The sequence below is a fragment of the Monopterus albus genome, unplaced genomic scaffold, assembly GCF_001952655.1.
Source record: "Monopterus albus unplaced genomic scaffold, M_albus_1.0 scaffold56.1, whole genome shotgun sequence".
In the NCBI taxonomy this organism is placed as follows: domain Eukaryota; kingdom Metazoa; phylum Chordata; class Actinopteri; order Synbranchiformes; family Synbranchidae; genus Monopterus; species Monopterus albus.
Window position 1 is genome coordinate 2,070,942 of NW_018127936.1, and position 20,164 is coordinate 2,091,105.

General features: G+C 41.3%; 3 protein-coding genes across 8 annotated transcripts in view; 1 reads left to right on the top strand and 2 right to left on the bottom strand.

Moving 5' to 3' along the window:
* The window catches only part of LOC109961534 (ubiquitin-associated protein 2-like), a 7,649-nt gene extending 141 nt beyond the window's left edge, over positions 1-7,508 (bottom strand). Inside the window, exons 1-16 of the mRNA XM_020602414.1 lie at positions 7,401-7,508; positions 5,797-5,934; positions 5,449-5,526; positions 5,220-5,330; positions 4,893-5,052; positions 4,336-4,413; positions 3,551-3,614; positions 3,205-3,293; positions 2,891-2,943; positions 2,555-2,619; positions 2,207-2,438; positions 1,820-2,075; positions 1,575-1,712; positions 1,116-1,252; positions 438-664; positions 8-165 (exon numbers count right to left, since the gene is read on the bottom strand). Coding sequence (XP_020458070.1) covers positions 8-165; positions 438-664; positions 1,116-1,252; positions 1,575-1,712; positions 1,820-2,075; positions 2,207-2,438; positions 2,555-2,619; positions 2,891-2,943; positions 3,205-3,293; positions 3,551-3,614; positions 4,336-4,413; positions 4,893-5,052; positions 5,220-5,330; positions 5,449-5,526; positions 5,797-5,892 — 1,942 coding nt within the window. The 5' untranslated portion in view covers positions 5,893-5,934; positions 7,401-7,508. The remainder of the gene's footprint in view (positions 1-7; positions 166-437; positions 665-1,115; positions 1,253-1,574; positions 1,713-1,819; positions 2,076-2,206; positions 2,439-2,554; positions 2,620-2,890; positions 2,944-3,204; positions 3,294-3,550; positions 3,615-4,335; positions 4,414-4,892; positions 5,053-5,219; positions 5,331-5,448; positions 5,527-5,796; positions 5,935-7,400) is intronic.
* A 794-nt stretch (positions 7,509-8,302) lies between these two features.
* LOC109961566 (uncharacterized) lies at positions 8,303-17,020 on the bottom strand. Of its 5 annotated transcripts, XM_020602479.1 has the most exons (16): positions 16,876-17,020; positions 15,969-16,078; positions 15,010-15,876; positions 14,673-14,835; positions 14,389-14,486; positions 13,993-14,211; positions 13,728-13,815; positions 13,023-13,144; positions 12,748-12,853; positions 12,553-12,624; positions 12,280-12,389; positions 9,825-12,013; positions 9,661-9,743; positions 9,260-9,432; positions 9,021-9,114; positions 8,303-8,894 (listed from the first exon to the last, which is right to left on the bottom strand). In XM_020602479.1, the coding sequence occupies exons 2-16, from the start codon at positions 16,025-16,027 to the stop codon at positions 8,739-8,741; spliced, it is 4,599 nt and encodes a 1,532-aa protein (XP_020458135.1). In that variant the 5' UTR covers positions 16,028-16,078; positions 16,876-17,020; the 3' UTR covers positions 8,303-8,738. The 5 variants fall into 5 exon arrangements, with proteins under 5 accessions (XP_020458135.1, XP_020458133.1, XP_020458136.1 ...); XM_020602477.1 differs by having other exon boundaries at positions 9,260-9,743; XM_020602480.1 differs by lacking the exon at positions 8,303-8,894 and having other exon boundaries at positions 9,026-9,114; positions 9,260-9,382.
* LOC109961570 (Rieske domain-containing protein-like) lies at positions 16,377-19,969 on the top strand. 2 transcript variants are annotated; one of them, XM_020602486.1, is made up of 4 exons: positions 16,377-16,492; positions 18,469-18,690; positions 18,849-18,883; positions 19,119-19,969. In XM_020602486.1, exons 2-4 carry the CDS (start codon positions 18,495-18,497, stop codon positions 19,407-19,409), a joined length of 522 nt encoding a protein of 173 aa, XP_020458142.1. In that variant the 5' UTR covers positions 16,377-16,492; positions 18,469-18,494; the 3' UTR covers positions 19,410-19,969. The 2 variants fall into 2 exon arrangements, with proteins under 2 accessions (XP_020458142.1, XP_020458141.1); XM_020602485.1 differs by lacking the exon at positions 16,377-16,492 and adding an exon at positions 17,652-17,728.
* The last annotated feature ends 195 nt before the right edge of the window (positions 19,970-20,164 follow it).

A 20,164-nucleotide genomic window follows, 5' to 3' on the forward strand; every position in this document is an offset into this window, starting at 1 on the left:
CCCCCGCGGCTGTGGGTGGGGGGGGCGAAAAAAGCCGATGAAGCTGCTGCACGAGGAAGATTCAGGGAGGGTGAAGGTGTGGCACTGGGCAAGCCTAAAGATGGTGTGGGGAAGCTGGGATCTGATACAGCCGACGATAAGGTGGACAAGCTGCTCATGTGTTCACTGTTCACAAGACCACAAGAAAAGGCAGACGGGAAAAGACAAATATACAATAAACATACTGAGAGTGACAGAAGTAAAGGCAAAATGTAGTATTGCAAATTTAATTTTAAACAAGTAATTTCTAGCTGTAACTGGGCTAAAATTAGAACCTAATTCTCTGGACCCTTTAAGGACAGTGACAAAATGGCTCCATCTTGAATGGTTGCCAAGATATTAAAAATGTCTAGAAAAAAAACTACACTCATAAACAAAACTGCAATTTCCTCACACACCTCACAGATCCTGGCTTAGAGAACAGGCTGCTCTGTGGCTGCTGGGTGGGAACAGACACGGGTGCTGGCGCTGGGGCCTGACTGGGGGCTTGTTCCCTGGCCAACTCCATCTGTCCCATGTCTACTGTACCACTACCAGCCTCAGACCCAAAGTCAAGAGCTCCAAACTGCACATTCAGGCCAGATATATCTGTTGATCCCGGCATCTCTACTGCTGACGATGGGATCTGAGGTTAACAAAGAGGGGAGTTAAGTACAGTAGGACTAGGGAAATACATTAACATCAGTTTATTTATGTTTGTTTTTGTAAAAAGTCAAAATGATAGAAATCCAGATGATAGATGTGTGCAAATGAGTTATTTGCCAATTGAAGGGTATGTAAATAAGTTGCTAGTAGCCATGTTTAGCAGGTGTTCAGACTGAGTCCAGTAAAACGCAACTCCCTGCTGTTCTTATGCAAGGGGCTGCATTGGTTGGGGGGTGGGGGGTTTCAGGGGGAGTCCTGTAGGCATGTACGATACTGCCATGTTGTGACGAGTCTACATGAGTAGCTTCATTCACATTTCCAGCCTGCATGTATCCTCTGTGTTTTGATTAGCCATGCTGCTAATGTAGCCTTCTCTAACTCAGCAGCAATTCTACGGAAACTACACAAAGGTTCACGTCAGAGGAGGTTACCTTTGAAGGAGGAGGTACCCTGCGCCTCTGTGCCTTTAACTGCCGCTGAGGGGGTTCTGTGATGGGAGGCTCCATACCTGGCAGCTTCACTCCAGGAGAAGCTCCATCTCTTAAAGGTGGAGCAGAGGACTCATGGCCTGAAGGAAGTTAAAGGCAGCAGGCCCATTCATAATGTCAACAAAAACATCCAACCTGGACCAATACAATTATCACATCCAGATATAATGACGATGGTGATACTGCCATGATCAGCACAGAAAATGTTAGTGTTTGCACTGCTTACTTCTTTAGTACAGTTGAATCATAGTACAGTTGAATCATTGATCCTACTGTACTGTGTGCTAAAAATCTGTCTTTGATATCAACTCTATAAACAGTTAAACTATTTAGCAAATATTCAGTTACAACTCCAATGCCACATGCTATCACAGCTAACATGATAATGTTCTGTGGTCATACCCGGTGGTGTGGGGACCTGTGGTGCATGTGACTGAGACAAGCCCAGAGACTCTGTGCTGGGAAGGGCTGAGGACTGCTGCTGCCTCTGAGCCAGCTGGCTGAGCACTGCAGATGGCTCTGGCTGAAGCTTAATCTCCACTGAAGAAAATGGGGATATAACTATCACACTTCTTGCACTGTCATCAACAAAAAACTATTATGAATTAACAGTCATATTTTATTTATTTACTTTGAAATAAACTTACAGTGCTGGGCAGGGACAGACCCATTCTCCATGCTCTGGGCCTTGACATCCACAGTGGGGGAGGATGCAGGAACAGGACTTTGCATTGGAGGTGGCCTTGCATCTTTGGAAAGATTACTGTTGCTGGTGGCGGCCAATGCTTGACTGGCTCTCTGACTAAGCCGAGGGCCGTTGAGCTGCTCCGATGTCCTGATGTCCGAGCTGGGTGCTGGTTTAGGCGCATTCAGGGACCCAAAACCAGAGCCCAGGACTGAGGACTGGGAACACAAGAGAAGCAAATCAAAAACTGAGGACAATGATACTATATGATACTATATCAGTGTGTGAGCATATGATGCTATGTATGTGTTTATTGGAGCATGCCCAAGATTAAGTAGGTATAACCAACCAGAGCAGGATGTGCGCATGTGGCACTAGCGGAGGCAGCATGGGCGTAGCTGTTGGCTGTGGCGTGTGCGTAACTGTGCGCTGCAGTGCGTCCATTATGGTGCGAATTGGTAAACACCAGGCTTTGGCCCAAATCCTCAGCTGAGGGGCCATCGACTATGGCCCCCAAGTCAGAGTCCACAGCAACTCCTACAGCCACACCAGCCTTAGGCAGGAGGGTAGCCAGATCCACACTGGGGAGAAGCATGAGACAAGTGCGAGAAGAGTGGGAGAAGAGAGTTTGAGGAGGGTTGACAAGCCCATTTTTGTAGTGTTTTAAGTTAAGTGGACTTTGAGAAGGATGACTTACTTGTGTCCAGGTGTGATGTGATTTGCTGGAGCAGAAGAGGCAGTGAATACTTTGGTCTCAGACAACTATTAGAAAAAAAAAAAAAAAAAAAAAGGACAAAGCACAAACACAGTCAACCATCAGAATAATACAGGCATGCACATTGTACAGTATATTAACCATTCAGAGCCACACTGACAATTATGCCACATAAAATCACTGCCTCTTTACCAAAGGTATTTAATGAAATAACAGCAGGAGCAAATAGCACAAGACAATAGGCAGGCCAGTGCAGAATTACAGCAATGTGAACAAGCTCTAAAACATGCTCTCTTTTCTTATGAAGTGCTGCCTTACATCCTCATTCCAATCTTCTGAAGCCCAGTCTTCCAGATTGCCTCCCCACGTTCCTAAAAAAAAAAAAAAAAAAAACCAGTTCACACATACTCATGCCATCATGTAATATTCTAGGAAATCATCAATCCCTCCTAAAACTGTGATAAAAAAATATAGTGCAATGACTGCTTTAACTTGGCCATTTGAATACTGAAATCAGAAACTCTCACTGATCTAGGGCAAGTCAACACCAGGTGATGATATTTTTAAGCTAACAATTAAGGCCTTAGACAACAAAAGCAGGAAAAGGCGTTCTGTCCTGTTATTTTCTTTACCAGTTCCCTCAGCTGTTTCGTTGCCATCCCCATCCCATGTCTCCTGGCGAGCTCCAGAATTTGTGGTGTAGTCAGCAGGATTGAAGGTGCTGAAAGTGAAGGGAAAAAAAAAGACAACAAAGGTGGACAGACACAGAGAGAAGGTGAGTCAACAGAAAGGAAACTGAAGAGAAAACCTCTGGTCTGTTGCTGCTACTGATAACAAAAGATTAGAGATAAATTAAATTATTTTCAAAGAGGAGATTCAGAAACTTTATTTTTCCACATATTTGTTTTTAAGATATGTGCTTGCAATTCCCATCACCATCTCCTCAGGCTTAAAAGCTACACTAACACACATGCTTACCCCATTCCTTGGGAGGAGAACCTGTTGCCAGCAGCTGCTCTTCCTCTACCTCGACCACCTGCACCTAAAGACACACACAAGGCCCATGCCTTTCAAACTCACCGTCAGCAATATATTTACAGAGAAATCAACAATTTCATTTTATTTAAATAATAACTGCATGTGGGAGTTTAAACTTCTATATTTTAATACCTGATTTTTTTCTATAACATGGAATAGGATAAGAATTGTACTAGATAAGTAAATAACACAGCGCACAGTAATAATCATAAATCCCACCAGAATGTTACACAAATTTGTGCTGTCACAACATAACAATATGGGCCAAGGAAGTTTCTGGCGTGCTGTCTAGGTCTAAATAATCCAAAAAGATGTTAGTAGGCAATATCTTCAGATGAAGTTTTATTTTGGCTCAGTTTTTACTTTACACAGTGCACTGACGATGCCTTTCTCCAGAGATGAGGCATAACCAGCCACCTGACACCATTTCTTCTAAATCACAAATTGACTGACCGTACCATGTTTTTTATTATGTTTGTTATAAAGAAAGCCTACAAATTCTGACATATTCTTTCTATCTTCACCAATGTCTTGATCTATCGACCACCACTCCACCCACATGCAGCTGCAGAGACTGAATGCATTCCACACATGTTGAATGCTGCAACATTCTTAATCCTACAGAGACAGTAGAGGTTATGAGCTACATGACCAAAACATGTGCAATAACATCAGAGCGAGTTCCCTATCTAATGATCACTGAAAACATTTTCGGTTTCTCTTACCTCTGCCCCGACCTCTGCGTCCCCGTTCTCCCCCCCTCTCTCCGGGAGCAACTTCAAACCCGTTCTCCTCAAACTGACCTGGAATCCAAACAGAAACATACAGACCATGGGAATTAAGACCTTAACAACTCCTTACTATTGAACTAGAAGAGGACCTGTGAGCCTTTTTAAATTAAACTTCACCAACCTGTTCAAGTGGCAGCTTTCTGTTATTCAGACATAGGTCACTTTTACATTAATCACTGCTTCATTCAGACATAACCAGAACCATGACAGAGAGCTAGCCACAGTGTGTACGATATTTGCAATGTACACAAGATCATCATAATCTTGTATGTGTCTATCCGTTATTGCAGCTACATGCAGTTCAGACTTGTGGCATGTTGACAGTGATACCTAAATTGTTACTAGGGCCAAACCAGTAAGGTTGCTGTTGAGACTTTTACAGAAAAGTGACCAGGGTGATCATTCAGAAATGAAGCTGATGCCACCAGATGAATGGAAAGAACTGTCTGAAAGGTGTTTGACAGTAAAAACATCTTTTATCCTTGTCTTACCTTCACGCCCTCGGCTGATGCCTCTGCCCCTCCTGTTGGACCCCCCACGCCCACGACTGGCCTCCCTCTCTCCTCCTTTTTTCTCCCTGCTCTCTTTTATGTCAGAGGGTCCTCCTTCTTTCCCAAGGCTCCGCTTCTTCCCAACAGTTTCCCAGGAGTTCTGATAAAAGTTAACAGAATGAAGTAGTCTATAAATTACAATTATATTGTGATTAATATTTTGCATAGTTGATGATAATCTCTGCAGAAACCCAGTGGACTTGCCATATGTCATGTAAACACAAGCAAAAGTGTGTTTATCAATGTGGTCTGTATATAGACTCATACTGTGTCTGAGGTGCTCTCCAGGAGAAAATTGATGGCTCTGTTTACATCTTCATTGCAGTCATGGAGGGCTACCATGCACTCATCTTGAGTCTTCCCAGTTACTTCAATCAGCTGTGAGCATATAAAACAAAAACAAAAAAAATCACAATGTCCATGAATTTGTTGAAGATGTGCTGGTCAGTCAGAAGATGAATTTGTCTAAATGCATGTATATGTACATACACATTACCTGTTTGACCTTGTCTTCAAAGTCAGCATCATTTTTGTCATAGATCATTTGGGCTAAACGAATCTGTTCTGCTGTGGCCTGGTAAACAAACAGTTCAGTAAGAAACAATGGCACCTGGCCTAATTTTCATATTCAAACAAAACATCAGACCACAAAACACTGGATTTTTAAAATTCTCCTTAAAGTGTGAAGTTAAATTTTACATTCATTACATATTCTGCTTTAAATATCAGTATGATAACTTTCAATATTAAACCTTTTTGTACTATATTAAAAAAAACAGATTAGATCTTATGGCAATTCTTTAGGGCTGGATGCAGCTCTATAAATACAATAATGAAAACCAACCTGTATCTGTTTCTGTGGCTGTGTTGTTTGTGTGGTGGTGGGCAGCGCTCTGTCCCGAGCTCCCCGGGCTTGATTGCTGACCACTGAAGTCATCATATACAGTATATACAAAACAATGTATGTACAAAATAGAAAAATCTGGAGAGGACAGAGGAAAAATCAAATGACAGCCACAAGTGAGAAGGTTGCACTGAATCACAATTCCTAGTAAAATATAATTACTGCATAAATGTCCAATGCAAGTACAGTATGGCGAATATAAACAGACCGAGACTAGCTGTTGTCAAGTATACCATGTAAGACTATAACCCCATCTGTCGCCCCCGCCTCCGCGGTTAAATTTAGCCAACCAAGGGGGAACTGTCCGGGTGTCAACTTACAACCCTCCCTCAGTCTCCCACACAAAACACCGTGAGTGTACACCAGGATATGTTATCAGTAGCATGCATAATAACACTTTTCCCCCATCTGCGACATCGGAAAAGTGACGGCAATCTGGCATTAGATTCAAAGTAACGAGCAGCCACAAAGAGCCTGGGCTTTATGCCAGGCTAAACCGTGTCTAGGGAAATCGAAAGCATAAAGCCACCCCTAGATTTCATAATATAGCATACAGTAACCGTTTGTAAACTAACATTTCAACCAATTGACACCGTATTAGCATGGAAATGTATATGAAATCCACCTATGTGACCGTAACGTTTACTGTTTGTTAATCGTTTTGACTGACCGAAAAGTGTTAGACATCAAGGGACTGCTGACTGCATAATGTAAACTACTGCTACTTTATATGCTTTATATAAACTGTGTGTAACGTCAACGTTAATGTAATTGGTGACTGAAATATAATCATATTTTGATAACGTTATAAGTTATCCTGGATCGTAAACCGCAGCAACTAGCGTTGATGTTATCGTCAGGGCAACTAGCATACGCTAACTTTAGCCTGGCTAATCGCTCGTCTTTGTTCCGTGTCCGATGTACGTACGACTCCCACATTTAAAATGCCATATTATACTGGCAAAATATTCGCAGTGCAACTAAACCATTAACTAAAATGTCCGCAAATGCCCCTTCCTTTCGTACAGAGCCGGCGATAAATGAAAAAAATGAACTATGTAAGAAGCGCGAGATGTACCCTTTGTGTAAACCAAAAGAAAAGCTAACGATAGTCACTGAACTTCTGTGGCAGATTTAGCTAACGTTAGCAGCAGGCTACTAAAACTGAAAACAAACGAAAAACACTGCGTGTTACATTAACATTTACAAAAGTCGGTATCCAAAAAGTATTTTTATTACGAATCAATTAAATGTATGTATGAGAAGAACATATGAATAGAAATGTGTGGCACGTTACTGTTGAGCTGCGACAAATATCAGCAGCATGTGAATGGCCCGAACGCATATAATGCAGCACCACAGTTCGGACACAACGCTGGCTAGCTAACGACTTATTTAGCTAATCACCTAGTAGGGCGAACACCACATCAGAATCAATCGATCGATTTCCTTAAACCACTTAAAAATATATACAATAACATACTTGGTCACTTTAAACTATTTTAGATTATAAGAGCAGAACGAATATGTATTCTTCCTTTTACCTGCTAACACGCTTCGCTCAGCCAGCAGCAGCAGCAGATGCTGTCACGTGACTCACCAGCCCGTTGTTCAACGTTGCGAAGCTGACACTGCCAACCAAAACCCACCGACCTGGTCAGGTGGTTCAACGCCATGTCCCCGACGTGCGCGTTCCTAATTGGCAGCGCGCTTCGCTGTGATACGTTACTAGCCTGGCATCAACTGAAACGCTGTGTTTACAAAGAGTTTATGTGATTTTCCCATATTCATCTCATCTTGGCACAAAGCAAATGCCTGAAGTAAAACATCCTATACAGTAAATGTAAAGGAACATGTTTTAGATAATAGTATTTGTCTCTTGATGTTTTGTTTACTTTGACCAAAACAGGTTAGGCAGTGTGTTTCTTTGATGTTGGTGTAATAATACTAGCAGAAGTAATTCTCTAAAAATCACAACACAGAACATGTCATCTAATCATCAAACAAATTTAATTCAATCTTAAACCACCCCCACCCCCACCAAAAAGCAACCTAACTGAAAATACACAAAATACTTCACAGAAAACTAAAACAAAACAAAATACATTTTTAAAGGTGCACAAACAGTTTGCCACAAGTGAAAGTAAACAGCTCAGCAGACAGCCTAAACTCAGTTTTGGAGTAGGTTAAGAAAGTATTAGTTGTGCATCTTTGTTTTAGTGTATCATTATTGCAAAGTCAGAAATTTAGTCAAGTTCATCATCAACAGAAGTCCAACCCTAATCACACTGGGCTGGTCTTTGAGAAAGTCTTGTGGTGGTGTGGGTAAAGCACAACTTTAACAAATAAACCAGGAAAACTGAAAGTCTTTATCAAGCCCAATACCAAGGTCATGTCTCAAAATGAGCATATGACCACTTCCATGGCAAAAACACAAGATTTAGTAGTTTCTTTAAAGCAACAAAAAGTAAGCAAAAACAGTCTGAGTAGAAACTCCCTAGATTTAGACAAAACTTGAAAAAATGCACTCCTTTTAAATTAAAGTAAAAAATACAGCACACAGCATATCTCCATGTCAAAATGGACTTAGTAACAACCCCACAGCTGAGCTCAAAAAACAAACACACCCACACAAAACTACAGAATGCACAAACATACAGCACAAGTGTATTAATGCCCTGTAAACTGTTAAAGCTTAGATCGCTTGAAAATGTATAAATGTAAAAAATGAAAAACGCAAACAAACAAAAAACTAGTGATGCATTTAACTCATACTGTGTTAAGTTTTGTCAGCAAAAATCTTGTGCATTCATTATCAGCATGAATTTGCATAACTGGTAGGCTGCATTTAAAATGCTAATATTTCCACCTATTTTGTTTATTCAAACAACTGAATCTTTATTATCTTCTCCTTGGTTGTGTGACTGGTTATTATGTCTGTGTTTCAGATATGGTTGCAGCTGAGCTCTCATATTATGGACACACTGAGCCTTTCTCTCCATGATTTTCTCCAGCTTGTGGATGTATTCCCCAAATGCCTTTAAGACACAGAGACAGAGAATTAGGACAAAAGTGTGTAATCACTTTAAAATGCACACTTTGCAAAAGTATAGTGACAGGGCATAACAACTGAGCTAACAATTGTGGATTTTTTTTTTTCTGACCATATCAGGTTGCTGACAAAGAAGTGTCCCCTCTTTATGACATAAGGCTTCCATCTCTTCTAGCTGCTCCAAGTGGGCCTGGACAACACACCACCTACATTTGGAATGGGTTAGACAAATATCTATATAATTTATTTAGATTAATAACCTCTAGGTTGTAATTACTCTAATACTCCAAAATACACAGAAGGTTTTCTAAATCTGTCGCCAAACTAGTCTCTGAGATTTCTGGTACTTACTGGGCATCATCCAAGTGGTCCAAAGTAGACAGATGGATTATGGGTACAAGTTGCTGATTGCTGGTACTTTCTTGACCATCTAATTCCATAGGACTGTTTGACTGGAGTGAGCTGTTTGAGTCCCTGAAGTGATTTGAATGTACAGTGTGACACTGGCCCAAGATGCTTTCTGACTGTCGTGTTGAAAAAGAAGATACAGATTTGTTGTTCATGTTGTAAACATATTGCAGTGGCACTTGTGTGGCACTGTTTGGGATTTGACTGTGTGAGCTTGGTGAATCATTGTATCCAGATTGCTGGACCGAGGGAGAGATGGACTGAGTTTCAGATGTTTGCATAGAAGCATATGTTGAGAGTTTGAGTGGGGATGCAGGGGTTTTGCTGCCAAGGACTTCACTAACCGGCATGGTTTGGGGCTTCTGAGTGTTCTGTTGGTCCCACAGAGACACAAGCCTAACCTCAGGGATATGACCTTTCTTCCCACCTGGACAAGATAAAAAAAAATGTGTTCACATTCACAGTTGAAGTACTAGTTAGTACACACACTCAGAGAACTCACACTTACCTATTCCACAATGTTCATTTGTAGAAGAACATGTGTCTTTTCTTTGTTCAGTGTGATTAACAGCCAACATTGTGTCAGGGGTGGGAGGGCAGTGGGTCTTTGTTTGTGGCAGCTCCAAAAAAGACAGGTGAAATTCTATGTCCTCATCCTCTGCATTTTTTCTTGTCATCTGTGCATATGTGAGATGTGTACACGTGAGATGCTGTTTTTCCACTTCCCTTCTGTTATCTCCACCTCCTTCTTTCTCAAGCAGGCAGATGGAGGTGTTGATCTGTTCCCCTTGGAGGAACGAGGCTGTGGCGACCTGTTGGTCAACCTCAAGCAAGGAGATGCTGAGGGGGTCCATAATGTAGCTAAGGGAATCTGCATCAATTTCGTCTTTAGGTACACCAGACATTTTGGCTTCAACTTCTGTGTGGTTGTGTACGTCAGTGTAAGCCAGATTATCAGATAGTTTGTTAAGGGGCTCAGCAGATATTTCACTGAAAGAAGTACTGAGCGGTTGTGTGCTTGACTGGGCATTTAAAAACTTCCTTCTACTGGCATTAGCAGCAAACCATGGTTCCTTCTCTGTATGACTACTTGATGACACTGCCTGTGGGGTATTTTGCAAAGTTAACGGCAAGATATTAGATACATTAAGTTTTTTGGGTGTCAGGACCGTGTTGGTTTGTTCACAGGCTGGGGAGAAGGGTCGTTCTGCTGGAGCCCGCTGACTGGGTGATTCAATAGGCGGGTGGTTAAGGAGTTTGTTGCTGTCATTTTTGCTGTCGACAGACAATGAACTGTAGCTGTCAGGCCCTCCTCCCTCCTCAATACTTCGCATTCCATCAGCTGGGACATCTGAGCCATGCAGCCCATCCTCATCCACTTCTCGTCTGTTGTTTGAATCACAGTTATAAAACTCTACATTAGCTGGCATTGCACCTGTCATCCTATCTGTGTGCTCCGCCTCTGTTGTTGCCAACCAAGCCCATCTCCTCTCTCCCCTTTCTCTTCCTGCTGGCATCCTATCTTCCCTCCTGACTCTTCCTTCACCTGTTGCCTGCACTGACCTCCTCTTCTCATTTTCACCCCTTTCCTGTCCAAATCTTGCCTCTGTTTCTTTCCGGTCTTCATCAACGCCACTAGAGTCATCATGAGAATCCTCATCATTAATGTTATTGTAGCTTGTAGAGGTGTTATTTTGCAAGGAGATCGCACCACTGGAAACAAGCAACTGTCCTCTAGTATCATCAGCTCTAACCTGAACGCTGGCTCTGTATGCATGTAAAACCTCTCCCAAACCATTACGCATAGGGGAAGAAAGTGAGAAATGAGAAGAGTTTTGGAGAGAAGAACAGGTATATGGAAAAAAAGAAGAAGACGGAGAGGCATGATTAGAGGAAGAGAAAGATAGACATGTACAGGGTGAGAAGAGATTAATAGATGAAGAAGCAGATGATGGTATAAATTGCTGCAGCTTCTGGTGATATCGTCTAAGATGCCTTTCCCTCTCCTTATCGCTTTCATCAGCTGTTTGTAAATCCCTTTTCCTTGGTTTTTCTTCTTCACTACATGTGTCTCTGCTGCTTTCCACATGTCTCTGCTGTTCTATCCATCTTCTTTCCTCTGCTCTTTGCCCCTTCAAAGTGTATTTCTGGCTCTCTTTCTCTCTGTGGGAGAATACAGATTCCCTTTGAGTAAGAGATAAATTACTCTCCTGGGCTAATCTCTCTTCTTTTACTGTCCAAAAGTGGAGCTGCTCATCCTTTGGTTGTCCCAACACCAGCCCCACCCTAGCATTTTTGTAACTAACAGAGTGACTCTCAGTTTTATAATACTTTTCTTCCTCTCTCCCCCTACTTTCTCTTTCATCTGCTCTCTCCCTCCTCTCCCTGTTATCACCTGTTCCCAGCCAACCTCTAACTGGTGTAACGTGTTCTAGCCCAGCCCCTATTTTGCCCCTTGCATTTGTTTCCTTTCCCCATCTGCTGTTCTTGGGTGTAGAGCAGAGAATTTCACCCCCCGTGAGCAACCTTGTAGTAGGTGTGGTGGGACCCAAACCCTCTCTTTGCCTCTGTAATTTTGCTTTTTTAGGGGGACTTTTCCCTCGGGTGCCAACACTGCTACCATTGCTGCTGTTGCTGTTATGTTTGGGAGAATGTAATGTCTTGCCCCTTCCTCTTTGTCCCCTCAGCTCCTTCACCCTATGAAAAATGAAGTGAAATAACATCAGATAGCAATCACTGATCATTGCCACTATGAACCTGGATACAACTTTGGGTAGAGAGGAAGATTAAAACAGACAGTTGGTATTTACAGCTATTGGCAATTTTACACAGCCAATGTTTCCCTAAGTTATACAATTTAAAGCAGGATGAATGAAGTCCTGTAGGGCTGTAAGGAGCAAATAAATACCAATTCCTCCCATTACACCTACTCACTCATACACAAACGCTCATAAAACACTTACCGATCAGCGTATCTCAGTGTATTAAGCACGTGTTCAGTCGTTAAGTGACCAGGTGAAATGTTGGCAATCATGCATGTCAGTGAGTCACCAACAAACGAGTCTTTCAAAACCTATAGTACAATAAGAACAAAGGAGTCTAATGTAAAATACAGGGGAGTTTATTAATCAAACTGGACAAATAAAAACTCAGCAATGATCATTATACACACTTGTATCATTAACAACCACAATAAAAGTACTGAAAATGGCCAAACTATATATATATATTTCTACCTGGGTAAGTTTGCTTTGTCTGAAAGGTGTGTGTGATTGCTCCCGATCAAGGGACCGAATACATTCTTTAAGCTGAGAAATAAAATAAAAAAAACAAATTTACAAATGAGAAGGCAGGTAAAATCCCACCATACATCCACTAATTGTTTTTATGTAGGATTTTGGAGTGTGTGAGCATGTCTGTGTGAAGCTTACAGCCAACAGACTCTGGTTGATCTCAGCTCCCTCCATACGGCTCTGTCTGTCTGGTTCCTTGGTATCTGATGCCCTTTCACTTCCTGCCAGGTCCACAAACCACATTCTAAAGGCACACACACAAACACACACACACCTTCCTTAGTTCAGTCAGTTTACACTAATACTATTTCTACTACACAATAACTCTAGCAATGCTTTAAAGAGAAAGGACAAAAGGATCATGCCCTAATAAGCCCACAACATAACAAATCTCACTGGCTGCTGTCACTCACCTTCCAGCTTTCTTCTGGTTTGGACCTCTAAGTTGAATCTGAAGCAAGGCATGAGAACGAGAAGAGAGTGGATTCACTCCACTCATCCCCTGTGTGCGCTCCTCTATGCCCTGTGAAATCACCTTTGTAAGGGCAACAAAGAATGCAGGAGAAGGGAGAGACTGCAATTCAAAATACTGATAAAACAGAAGTAGGTGGTACTTAAAACACAAAAATCAGAATGTTTTTAAAGTATTTGAGGTACTTAAGAGTTTTCTGGTGGATCTGTGAGTGTGTAAGGACAGAATTAGCCGACCTAAGCTGCTCAACATAACCCATATTGAACTTGAATGTACACCTGATAATGTATATTTACTGGTGCGCTCTACTGAATACTTCAGCACCAAAAAGTATTATATCCTGTGACAACAGAAAGGAGGTTGATATTATAGGCAAAGTTTTATTCTATCATGGTGTACAAAGTCATTTGAGAGAATCAGTTGAAATACAATTAAAACATAAAAGAAGAAAGATTGTTCTGTTCTCTGCCATGGATATGGCAAACAAAATATTTGATAATTTATTTCTCTTTTTCTAATAACAAATCTCTGATTTTGGAATCAAAGTCTTCATAGTGATGTGTCCTAAAGCCTGGTGTGCTACCCTGAACACTGGCTCTAGGCAACACAGCATGGACATGAAGCAGCTTTAAAGAAAGAGACAAACCTCAAGCAGTGAGCTGACCGAGTCCACGCCGACATCACGCAGCCCTGCAATGTGAACCACTTTCTGACCATCTTCTCTGGCAAATAACCTACAAAGGCGAAATGAAAATCAAAGAAGAAATAAAGAAAGAGTAAAATCAAGGTTTTGCAAATATGAATTTTAAGAAAAGGAATCTATATACACTTAACAATATGTACAAGCATATGGTATAGCAAATGGCGGCTATATACTGTACATAACAGAAAATGCAAACATAGACACCTGCCTTTTCCTGTGGTCCAGCAGGTCGTACAGCTGGCCACAGTAGATCTCAAAGAAGCTGACATATACCAGCAGGGATGAATGTGAGTGTGTGGTGGACAGGTGAGAAAAAATGTCCTGCACTGCAAGTGCATACAACCCTGGTCTCCCGGGAGATGAACCCAACATGGTGTGAGTCTTCCCTGCACCTGTCTGGCCATAAGCAAAGCAGGTGGCCTTCCCTCTATGAAGCACAAATACAGATAGGAAGCACAGATTCACAGACTCACAGGGCTTAAACTCCAACAAATAACAAACCACAAAACTGACTGATTTGGCCTGAGGGGTGTTTGGACAGAAAGGACGGTCAGGTGACAACGTACACACCTCCATAAGTAACAAGGCATCAGTGTTAACCTACCCACTAAGCATGTGCTGCACTAGAGGATATGCTGTTCTTTGATATACATCGTCATTGGAGCTCTCCTCTCCAAAAACCTGGTCAAAGTAGAACCTGTGCTGCAGAGACAAAAAAGCAAGGTGGAAAGCACTGGTCTGACCAGTTAACCTAAAAGTAAAAATATAGGTTGATACTACAGTATGTTTAGTTGGAGACACTGATATTTGTGTTTTTAATTACAGCACAGCTCTAACTAAATCAGGTTTCAGACAACACATGTCACTGTGTCCTAACTGAACATCTACCTGTAGTATGTACTGCGTGAGATCCACAGCTTCTTTGCTTTCATGTACAATCACACACCCTTCACCTGGAGTTGCAACAACATCCACCTCTCCTCTCCTGCTCTCTTCATGTGTCAGAGGTCTCTTCCTCACACACACAGTGATCCGCTGCTCCCCCGATTGCCTGGAACACACACACCAATCAAAATGAGGATATCTAAAGGAAACAATGCTCATTATACAAAGTTATATTATGCAAAATTCATGCAAACTTCACAGAGACAATCACATATGGAATGTTAATTCATTTGCAAGTAGGATGTTAGCAGTAAGGACAAAACGAACCACTGCTACTGACATTTTGTTTACAGCACGAGGGAGACTCTGTGGCAGTCCATAGTTGTAACCAGCTGTTTTCTTTGATTCATAAACAGGTGTTGGTTTAGCTGTGTGCCCAGAAGCCCCATGACAGCCTATTCCAGTAGAGAGCTTTTCCCTCCTAGAGATTTCTTTTCTGTCTTTGCGCCCAATTGGTTTGCTCTTAAACCTCTTTGATGCCACAGTTGCAGGCCTGGGTTTTGGCTTGTGGAATGAGACATGCTTTGGTGACAGTCTGGTGTAAGACATGGAAATTTCTCCTCTGATGTCTGGCTTGGTGGTTCCTCTCATATGATGATCAGATGGATGACTATGGATCCTGTGGTTGTTGTTCCCTTTGCAGCCACATACCACAGCACTTGCATTGTCAAGCTGAAACTGCACAGGTATGGCCGACACTTCACTCTGGATTGAACAATAATTTCTGTCTTGCCTTGCATAGTCATGAACAGTGCCTACAGGATGAGAAAGTAGCTTCTGATGATGATGATCACTGCTTTCACTGCTGAAATCAAGCTGTCTGCGAACACATGATGGTTTGGCAAAAGGGACTGTGTTTAGTTTATTGACTGCAGCACTGTTGTCTTCCTCATTATCATTTACATCTTCATCAGGATCTCTACAGCCATCAAGAATAAAACTACTGTCCACTACAGTGTAGCCTTTATCCCCACCATCAGCACCATAATAATGATCATCATCTATACTCTCCAGGTCAGTTTTGACCATTTGGACCAGATGGAAAAGTCTTGTCCTGTCCTCCATAGTGTGGATTCCCAGGATGGGATAGTCCTCCATGGTCAGCGCTGAAAGGTGGGCCATATGGCAGACTCCCATGGAGATAAACCTGAAACGACAGGAGATAGGAAGACAGATATTCAGATAGGGAGAAGACAGGGCAAGAGAGAGGTTGAATGTCCTGCAGGTGAGTGTGCTTACCTAGCATAGTGACGCTGTAGTCCAAGTGCACTCAGACACTCATACAGACAAAGGGTCATTTCCTGCCCTTCTTTTTCTCTCTCTTTTTCTTCTACTTCACTCCTCCTACCCTGTAAGTGACAGATGTGTCGTTTTAGTCTGTCCATCAATTGGTCACGAAAGCAAAGGTAAAGATAAAGAAATTATGTCCTTGCTGTTTACTCTCCCTCAGCAATTTCTGTCAGAGACTGATGGCCAGTGGTCAGTCAATGTGTCATTACTACCACATTGCACTGTTGTGGTGGTATAGTAAGCACAGCACGAGATATTGGTATGATGCTGAAATTTAACACTTGGTCTGGATGAAGCCCAGGCAGCACAGTGTAGTCATGTCACATATTTCTGTATCATAGCAAATACAATAAATATAGCAGACACAGACAAGCAACTGTTGCTTCTTTGGCTTCTACAGTAGATTGGCTGACAACTGCAATACTCCTGCCATATGGCACTTGTGTGTAATTCTCTTCATATGTCTACATAAGGTGAGATTAATGTGTTTATGGTTCAGTCATCCTACTAAAAGGGCAGGTGTTCATGAACTTCCTTCAGGGTAATGCGTGTTGGAATTTCCTGTCCTGATTAGTAACTATTAGTTCTGCGAATGAAAAGGGGGTCAAACTGCATTTATGGCTGCAGAAACTAAAGGGGGGATATATTGAGAACAAACCCACAGCCCAATATAAAAAATGTTTTCTGTGTTTTAAAAAGGTTTCCAAAATCTAAATAAACATTAGCCACACTTAGCCTACAATAAACAAATGACGGTGCGCAGCAAACAGCTTTTCTAAGTGGCTAACTGTAAAGCTTTTACGTTTAGGTCTAAAAGTATTAAGACTATAAAGCTAATAACCAACAGAAAACTTACCAAATTCAAGACTTTTTAAACAACGGAAGACAACTGAACATGACGTTTTATGTGCACGGGAAAAATGAACTGACAAAATGCATAAATTTTTCACAAAGTGTAGCCGTATCACTATTTCCGTACACAGAGGAGGTCTCCATAACGACGAAAACGATTAGTGGAGGAGGCTCTCGGCTCCTGTGCAGGCAGGGCCCGAGCGGCGGACCCACGGGTTTATAGGACGTGAATGCAGAACTGCGAGAGGACAGTCGGTCAAATTACTCACAGTTCAGCATGAAACAGATAATCCCTCAGAGAACTTAATGCCCATTAACAAACCTACTCAGACAAAACCCTTCTGAGACTAAACCATTAAGACATTGGCTCTAAAGTATAGTGTATGGGGAGCTGGTAAACTTACTGCTGATGGAGTTGTATTTTTTAAAACACTTGGATTATTATTACATAATCTAACAGTTGTATTACATAGAACATGGTTATAGACAGTACAACTATAAACTGGCAAATTTGTTTACCCCATGTATACTGTAGAGACAGGCGCAGGGGAAAAGAAAGAAAATTATTTATATATGAAACAAAGACAGTAATTAAATATTACGTAAGATATAATAAACATTTATTCTATGACGAATATTATACACCTTAATACATGCGTAGGCTACTTTGAGCATACGAGACATATTTCGTTTGCAAAGTAGGTTAAAAAATAAAATGTAATAAACAGGAAGCCATGAGGTGACGGAACCTCGTTCATCGATCCTTGTTTTACTGGGGACAACATTAGACGTTACACACAACATTTGCCCTTCCTCAGTCTAATCAGATTATCGGCGTTCTCGTAACGATGACTAAGGCTAGTCTGTATATTATAATTTGATACATGTCCAAGTTAAAATGATCCTCCTGCTTGATATAGATAAATCACCACATTATTCGCGTGAATTATTGTAGCGAGGTAAAACTTCATTTCCTGGACGGGACATGAAGTTTTACCTGGCTGTAGTCAGAGGCTGCTAGACCCATCCCGTGAGAACGACATTCAGAGTCAGAGATGTTGACCAGACTGTATAAAAATACTGTTCAGTTTAATGTTTGATTGGATTGTTAGGGAAAGGAGCTATATTAAAGAGATACTACTTTTCATGCGTGGCTGATATGATGTTTTTCTTCTGTCTATGCCTTATGTATGGATCTTATGTGCCACTTTTTTTGTCCCATTCAGAATTTATTTTACTTGCACAAATACTACGGTTCCAAGCCAAGTTATGCACTTGAAATCATTTTTGAACCAGGCGAGAAAAGGCAGCTGTATTCATGGTGAAAACAGATTGTTGCTTAACCTGGGACAGTGAGACGGATATAAAATGATGATCAGTTGGTGGAAATGCTTAACATAGCAAATTGCCTATTTTACTGGATTTTTTTGGTTATTTTTAATCACTTCATTTGCTTAATTTACTAATTCCAATGTCCTAAGGAAGTTTGAATTAAGTGTAATAGGTCTGCATCAAACCAGTGGTCATTATTATCTATGTATTTGCTAGTCATGCTCTCAAAGTTAATTTAAAATGTTTTAATATTATTTATTACCAGGAAATCTGCTGTAAGAAGTGATCAACATGTCCACTGAAGAGGAGACTTCTCAGATTTCCCCCTCCTCCTCCTGTTCCTCACTTCCCCCTGCCTTCCATTTCATTGGGAGGAAGGAGGACATTGTCAGGGCTGGGCGTTTGACCAAGCTGGTGAATGGATGCAGAGATGTACTGGTCCTGTACCACCAGGGACAGCTTCATGCAATGGACATGCGGTGCTACCGTAAGTGTCATTGTTTTGTTGACATAATGCATGGGAAAATGATTGTAGATATTTGTTTTTTTTCAAGCATGATTTTTGAAGTGTGGAATTTACGTTGTGTAATTGCTTGTCACAAGAAACACTGCTGTGTAAGATGGCACTTGTTTTTCTACTGACAGATTCCAGTGGTGCATTACAGTATGGAGACATTGAGGTTAGTTACCTACTATTTTCTCTGAATATTGGAATATATTTACTAAAAAACAATATATCAGGCAATATTTGACACACTGTCATTGTAAATAGCCATGTATAACACTTATAAATATTTAGTTTTATCAGTTTGTTGCAAACCTCTTCTTCAGGTTTCCCTGTGTGTAAAAAAACCCAATTTCTTATAAAATAATGCCTTTACCTCTCTAATGTCCTTCATGCTGTATCTTCATTAGGAGTTTAATGGGCAACTGTGCATCGTGTGTCCCTGGCACAAGTACAAGATCACACTAGCAGAAGGGGAAGGGCTTTACCAAGCTGTGGACAATCCTACAGCCAAACCTATGAGAACTCACTGGTGCTCCAAGGGTGTCAAACAGAGAATTCACAAGGTCACAGAGGTCAATGGTGATGTATATGTAACACTGAATGACTCCACGGAGACCATCGAGTCAGACGTCTATCAGACTGAGAGATACAGGGCCGTCATACTCAAGGCCAAGACAAAACCCAAGCCCAAGAACTAGTTTGATTCTGAAGGATTCTTTGATTATACAATGAGAAATGTTTCTAGGACAATTTGGGAAATTTCATTTGCAAGTGGATGAAATATCTGACAAAAAGATCCAGAACTTGTATTGGTGATAATACAGTTACAGACTCACTGAAATTGTTAATAGACTTCTTTTGTTAGACAATCTTTGTAGAACAGTGTCAATGGTTGGACAGTTGAGCGGACCTGGATCTCAGAGGTGACTGCCAGTACAAGCCAGGTGGGCCAGCCACTGCTTAACCTGAGCAAATACAATGCAGATGCTGTATGTCCAGCCAGATATTTGATCTTTGCTTGGATAAGGATAGGGCATCAAGGATGCTTTCTGTTAAGGGAGGGCTAGGTCTGGGTAATGGTGTTGCTCTTTGTAGGCTCTGAACATGTGTGACGGGATGGCCTGACACCCCCCTCTTTGGGGCCAAATAATGGGTAAACATCATTTAACTCATATACTGAGCTTCCATATGAATTCTCTCCCATTCTTTGGCACATTTAATTGTCTATTATTGACTGCTACCTTTGATTCTTAAAAGTATATTTTCCCAATAATGGTTATATTGTTTTACTTATATACGATTAGTAATGCAGGAATTTACTTGTAACTGAGTATTTTACATTGTTAGATTGCTACTTACACTTGTGTAAAAAATCCTAATACTGTTTCTAATCAGGCAAAATAAATAAAAACAACAGTGTGGGTGTACCAGTGCACTATAGAAAAATAGACAG

What these genes read in the sequence shown, in the direction of transcription:
- LOC109961566 (XM_020602477.1), bottom strand. Translation starts at nt 16,027, where the DNA reads ATGACCCTTTGTCTGTATGAGTGTCTGAGTGCACTTGGACTACAGCGT. An exon ending in CCTCGTGCTGTAAACAAAAT is followed by an intron (nt 14,836 to 15,009) that starts GTCAGTAGCAGT and finishes TGTGTGTTCCAG; the next exon opens with GCAATCGGGGGAGCAGCGGA. An exon ending in AAATGAACATTGTGGAATAG is followed by an intron (nt 9,744 to 9,824) that starts GTAAGTGTGAGT and finishes TATCTTGTCCAG; the next exon opens with GTGGGAAGAAAGGTCATATC.
- LOC109961570 (XM_020602486.1), top strand. Translation starts at nt 18,495, where the DNA reads ATGTCCACTGAAGAGGAGACTTCTCAGATTTCCCCCTCCTCCTCCTGT. An exon ending in AATGGACATGCGGTGCTACC is followed by an intron (nt 18,691 to 18,848) that starts GTAAGTGTCATT and finishes TTCTACTGACAG; the next exon opens with ATTCCAGTGGTGCATTACAG. An exon ending in TACAGTATGGAGACATTGAG is followed by an intron (nt 18,884 to 19,118) that starts GTTAGTTACCTA and finishes TATCTTCATTAG; the next exon opens with GAGTTTAATGGGCAACTGTG.